The sequence below is a fragment of the Poecilia formosa genome, unplaced genomic scaffold (assembly GCF_000485575.1).
Source record: "Poecilia formosa unplaced genomic scaffold, Poecilia_formosa-5.1.2 Scaffold484, whole genome shotgun sequence".
Lineage (NCBI taxonomy): Eukaryota > Metazoa > Chordata > Actinopteri > Cyprinodontiformes > Poeciliidae > Poecilia > Poecilia formosa.
In genome coordinates, this window is record NW_006800423.1 from 185047 (window position 1) to 191698 (window position 6652).

The 6652-nt window shown below is 42.1% G+C and overlaps 1 protein-coding gene across 1 annotated transcript; it reads left to right on the forward strand.

Annotated features, from left to right (window-relative positions):
* The first annotated feature begins 306 nt into the window (after positions 1-306).
* fancf (FA complementation group F) lies at positions 307-2012 on the forward strand. The gene is made up of 2 exons (XM_007578589.2): positions 307-405; positions 649-2012. Exon 2 carries the CDS (start codon positions 700-702, stop codon positions 1729-1731), a length of 1032 nt encoding a protein of 343 aa, XP_007578651.1. The 5' UTR covers positions 307-405; positions 649-699; the 3' UTR covers positions 1732-2012.
* Positions 2013-6652: the final 4640 nt, after the last annotated feature.

Sequence of the window (6652 nt, forward strand, 5' to 3'; positions counted from 1 at the left end):
GATAGATAGATAGATAGATAGATAGATAGATAGATAGATAGATAGATAGATAGATAGATAGATAGATAGATAGATAGATAGATAGATAGATAGATAGATGTTCGGTATGTGCTTAAATTTACAAATCAAGAAAGACAGAAAGAAATAAATTAAGAAATAAGGACAGAGAGAAACAGTCTTTTTTCTTTCACTCCTTTTTTTGTTTGTTTTTTTATTATGATTTTGATGATGAGTCTGATTCTGAGTTCAAAGACAGCGCTATCACTCCTGATACGAATCTTATTTTGTCGAACACGAGTGTCTTTTATTTTGAAGGGCTAAAAGTTAGGAGTCCAGCACGCATGCGCACAAGTAAACGCCACACAAATACAAACGGAAGACCCGGGTATTGGAAAGTAAAGACGAGTAAGTTGATAACAGCAAAACAATGATGTTTATTGTCTTATTCTTATTTTATAGTAGGGCTTTAGCCGTTAGAGCAACTTGACTTAAAACATGGTTTATTTTTGTTCTCGCAAAAAAACCGTTTCTAATGCTGCTTCTGGGGAACTTTTAGCTAACTTACTAACTTTCTTGAACTGAAACGAGTGCCTTGGAGTTAAGGGGCACTTAGGGTTCAATACCTAAGTCGTGTTTTGTCCCCATCAGTGCCAAACACCGGGAGCCCACTGACTGGGCTGTGAATGCGGACAGCGCCACATGGAGGCCGTGCTGAAAAACGTGGGCCGTACCGTGGAGCTGCTGGCCGTGGCTGCCCACAGCGGCGTGGTGAATGAGTGGGACGAGCAGACCGTGACCAGGGCTTTTCACTGGGCCAGGTACTGTGAGCATATTTACAGCAGGTTCCACGGTAACCCCGTCATCAGAGGAGTCCTGGAGAAGCAGCTGCAGCTCACCAATCACAGTTTGAAGGAAGCTCTTCCTGAATACAACGCAGTGTCGTTTTTGGATCTGGGTCGCTGCCAGGATCTGCTGCTCCTCTGGCTGTTGAACAACTCTGCATTGCCAGTCTCCATTATGAAGATGCTCTTTGAAACCAAGGCCTCTGCTGATTCTACAAGCAGCAACTATGAAGACGTCAGAGGCCTCTGCAGCCAGATTATTCAGTGCAAATCTGCCTGTACGGTTCTGCGTCCCCTCCTGGGCGTCCCCACTGTTGGTGCTGATGCTGAGGTTCAGGGAGAGATGCTGATGGAGAGGTTGGGGTCCGCGCTGAGCCAGAGCAGCGATCCCCTCCGGGCGGAGGACTTTCTGAGCTCCGTCCTTCAGGAATTTGAGGTTGCAGCGGAGCATTTGTGTCCAGTCATCGCTGCAGCTCTGCTGACAACAACAGACTCGGCTGCACAGACCGCCTCTCAGGATTTTCTCCTGGACTGGCTGCAGAGTCGGCGTGGCACGCTGCAGCACGTGTGCACTGCGCTGCCTTCCAAGGTTCTTGCAGACTTGGCAAAAAGACACCAGAAATTTAGAGATGCGTTCTGCAAGTTGCTGAAGAGGTGGGCCTCGGAGATGGAGTACAGGGTAACTGAAGGCGAATGGGTTCACGCTGCTACAAGCTCTGCTGTGTCCTTCCAGAAAATGACGGAGCATTATTTGGCCCTGTTTGAGGCCTGTCCCTCTCTGAGGACGGAAATAGAGGATGAGTTAAATGCACGGAGGATTGCTGATGGAGACTTTGATGTCAGAGGTCTGAGCGTGTGGGGGGACATCCTGTTGGCACTGAGAAAGTGACGCTCAGACCTCTGGTTTCTTTAGAGCTAGAAGATTTCACCAAGTTTACATGATAATCTGCCTGCCTGATGTGTATTAATACTAAATAAAATAAAATGTACTGCTTTCCAAAAAATAAGACAAATAAAAAGACATTTGATCATCTGAAGGATGCAGTGCACCTGTTCAGTACTGCTTTAATATATATTTATTATACTGGTGTTTGCTATTGAGTATTGTTCAAGAACGTCTTCTATGAAGTGGAATTGAACAATAAGGCAATAAATATTTTTTTTAGGTTATGTATTTATGTATATTTTTATGTTTTGTATCAGCAGGTATAATATCACAACTGTGGCACAGTTAGGACTAGTTCTAACCGTGCCAAAACATTTAAAATACGAAACAAAAACAAATATTGCCTTCAAATAGAACAACTTGAACCCAACAGCATAAACTCTTCCAATTACTCCTCACATAATGAACCAAATACATCATCTGCTTGTCACGGTGGCCCACATAGATTTCATGCTAGTACAATTTTTTTTTTATCTTTCTTCATAGGTTTTGTCAAATTATCCTTATAACGATTTGACCCAGAATCAGAAAGGCTTTGATGCAAATTTTTATTGCATATTTTTCACACTGTGACTGACTTAAAGCTGGAACACTGCAAATATTACAGAAAATACTTTAAATGTAAACCAAAATAAAATCAGAGAATAAGAAATAAAAAAAAAGAAAATTGAACACGTTAGGGTACAATACAATTTCACCAGCGATGCTCTTTGTGAAGCAAAGCTTCAGTAGATTCATACTGATGTAGGTAGAATCAGATGGTTAGGAACAAGGGATTTCTGTTTAGTTACCATAGCTGCAGCAGTGGAGTCTGGACTGCCGTATTGTCGTCGGTGTGAACTGTTCTGTGAAAGAGTCGGGAAAACGTGTCAAAGCAGTAAGAAATAGTTCATGCATTTACAAAAGACGCGCTCTGCTCTGCTGAGATAGTGATGATGACTGAGTTCATCCAGTTTCTTTAAGCAGGTCAAAGCAGTCAAGAAAAACTGTAAAACAAGTTTCACTGACTTTCAAAACTCATCACTTTATTTGTAGTATTGCAGAATGACTAATCTTTACGATCCACAGTATATGCTACATTATGGAATGTTGCTTGTTGCTGTTTGTTTAAAGAAATATGAACAAAGGCTTTTTTTGTCAGGTGTTGAGACACGTGAAAAAAATAAGAAAAAGCTCACTGAGTTTTTTTTAGAATTTAGATCAAATCGTTTTATGTTACAAAAGCCTTGACCTAAATCTAATACAATATATGCAAAGATTTTTTAAAATTGTTTTTCAATAGATTATTTCTAAGTTAAAATATTCTGATATAGATTTGCTTGATAAGTAATGACCTTAAAGTGCATAAAGTAATAAAACACAATCAGCAAAGCAGCCAAACACTGAATTAATTTAACTGTTTCCTAGCTACGTTCTCCAGAAATGATTTTTTTCCCCCCCTTTCTCTCACACTGTCAACATCCCCTCCAGCGCTGCTCGCTCCAAACCTATACATTTTGATTGGCTTCATGCCAGTCATGTGACTGGACTGGTAATTTGCACATCTCAGGCTTCACCTGCATGTCGAAGCGCCTCTGTGGACGAGGGATCAATTAGTGAGACTCTGGCCTCTCCCTCAGTCAGCCGGTGTGTGACAGGTCTCTGTCAGACGGCGGATTAGAGCAGAGGAGGAAACACCAACACAGCCACGGCTCGTTTAACACGCCGCGAAGGCAATTCACGTCGAGACAGACAAGGGTCAGTGGGCAAGGGCAGCTCCTACACAACCAATTTATTTCCAGGGAATGAAAACATATGCGTCAGGCTGGAGGAAATCCAACAGCGACTGAGGACTCTGACTGATCTATTGGGAACAAACACAAAGAGGAATTTAGTTTAACAAACCGATGAGTTTTTAATATAGTCTTGCAACTGAGGAGATTGTGGTTCTCACTTTTACTCTCAGCCTCACACGTAACTGGCAGGAGGTGTGAGCAGTCATGGCGATGACTCACATGTGTTACTGACTGACTTTCTGCAAGATGACAAGGTTTTAAAATGCTCTGCCTACAAACGTCAAAGCTGGAACCTGGCTTCCTTTTTGTTTTATTGAAATAAAATATCAGTTTGTAAAGTAAAAACCTCCAATATGTCATTTTAGAGAACAAATCTGTCTATTCCTGCAGGGAAGCAGGGTATTTTTTCTTTTTTATTTGCATTTCCTCCAGCATCCCTCCTTCAGTTTGCTTTCTGACATTGTTCTCCGTCAGCGTGGGGTGGCAAACTGCAGTGAGACGTGCTGAGAGTGGGGCACTGCTGTTCTGCGGCGTCCACAGGGTCACGGAGGATAACATTCATTAAAACTCAGACCCAGCCACCATCTGGTGGAGTGAATAGGGATTTCTCGGAGGGGGTGGGCTGCTGAAAGGGTAGAGCCTTCCCTCGGCACGCGCCTAAGCCCCTCTGATTGAGAGGGGAGGACCCCTGGTCACACCTGTGTCCCACTTAGAACGTGATGGACAAAAAATAATTCTGAGGAAGATATGGACTCTGTTCTGCATTAGTTTCATAAATTAAATAAGGCTGTCAGAGGAGCTGTTGTTACAGTAATTTGCATTTTAAAGAAAGGGAAGGAGTTTTTTTTTGGCCAGTAATCTGCTGAAAATATGAAGAAATGGAAGTGCAAAACAAAATTAAGCAGGTTTTTATAGCTAATTAGGCAAAAGTCAGCTCATTATAACCAATATGAGAGAATTAACCATCATATCTGACTTAAGAGGGTTAAAATGTGAAAAATCTCCTTTGCCTTTCAGTTTTGGTCCTGAGGAATCAGATAAAAAAACAAAAACTAATAATAACTCAAGAAACCTGATTGTGAATGAAAAGAAAATGTTTCTGTTTTTCAAGAATGGAAAAAATATTCAGACTGTTTTATAAGACACCAGATTTCAAGCATAACTCAAAATATGTCATTTTCTGTTGTTTCAATCATTACCCCATCAGCTTCATGTTGAACCTCTGTGTGCGAAGCACGGCGAGTCTCTGTGGAGGTGTCAGTGTAATCTGATATGTGGGAGGTGAAACTAGATGGACAACAGCTAGATCACATCACATTTGTTTGTATTCAGGGAATCTAAAAACAACAAAAAACAACCGCATACTTTCTTGTATTTTATTGGATCAATATAGAGCTGTGCATAATTGTGAAGTGAGTAGAAAGACATTTTCTTACAAACAAAAATAACAAAATCAGGGGCATTGTGTGTAATTTACCGACCCCTGGGCCTCCCCCACTCAGCTCCTTCAGACTAGCCAGCAGCAATTAGCAAACACCTGTTGGAACCACACATCAGCAGAGCTCATTGTACAAGGTATTTCTCAGTGAAATGCTGGTAAAAAAAAAAAAAGCTGTTTCAGAAAGAGCAGGAGTTTCTTAAAGATACAGAGGCCTTAAATTATGAAGTCAAACTTCTTCTAAGTCATATTTGACAAATACAACATTTTTATAACAACTGTGAGTAAAATAGTGACATGATTGTGGTATAAATGGCACTATATGGATGGAAAACGTAATAATATCTTTAAGGAATGTTTAAAGAAGGACTAAAATGACCAGATGAATGTTTTTAGCAATTGCTGGTACTGGGAGCTGAACAGGAAGAAAATACCCTGAAATTGGCAATATCAGCATGTAACAGAAGGAGAATTTTTTTGTTTGACCATGCTGTGTCTTGTGTGTATGTATTATATATATATATATATATATATATATATATATATATGTTACAAACTATAATTATGTAATGGTGGGTGGAGAACTCTCATTTATAACATGTTCATTTTTGCTGTAAAGCCAGTCTCGGCTGTCTGACTCTCCACTAATAAAGCAATTAACAAGGGAATTTATTTATGTGAATTTATTTGCCCTGAGGTGGGGCACTGTGCAGCAGGGGGAGGGTTGTCATAAAGCAGTAATTACTCCAATACTGTGTTGAAATGTGAAGCTGTAATTACTTGATCTTTCAGCGTACGACGGAGCTGAATTTTCCATGGGAAATTAAGGGCTATTGAAGCGGCGAGGAGGGAATGTCGAGGACATTTGGAGGAGGGATCAGGAGGATAATTGCATGCAGACAGACTCTCAGGGGAAGGGTGCAACCTCTGTCATCAAACACTCATTCTGGCCAAGGCCTCATCCCATTACAGTCCCCAAGGAGCGACGCTGCACCTGCCCCACCGACCCACAGCTCCTCAGCTCTCCTTCACGCACCCACAGATTACACAACCAGGCAGGGACGAGAGTGACTAAGCTTTGGGATGCAGCAAAAATAAAGCATCAGAGATGCAGGCTAGAGAACTGCTGAGAGCGTTTCACTTAACGTGCTGACAGGTTTCTATGCCCACAGGCCCGTCACAGGTGTAACAGCCATGACTTTGCAGCCTGGTTAGGCATGAGAAAACATGTTCCACATGAGCGGCGACACAATTGTGTTTTCCGTCAAATTAGCGCGCACTGAAAGGCGCGCAGTGCAACGGCAAGCGGCGTTTTAATGGCCTCCCTCCTCACCCTGGCGGATCAGAAGAGAAACCGGGATTTGCAGTAATTGCTGCCGGGGCGTCAACTGGGGGGAGATTCAGACGTGGAGCCGCTCCCTGTGATCGAGCTATCAGTCAGTTTCCACGGTCAGACTGTCCGTCATGTGCAGAAAACCGGTCGACTGCTGAAGCTCCCATCCACACAGTCCAACATAAGAGAGCTGTCTGTTTTATGCTGAATGTTTATGCAAGAGGCTGCAGTTGTTTTCAGTTTGCTCATGCACTGCAAACAACAGACAATGAAAACCCAGTGAGTTGCACTGATAACACGTTTCACAAATGTGGAATC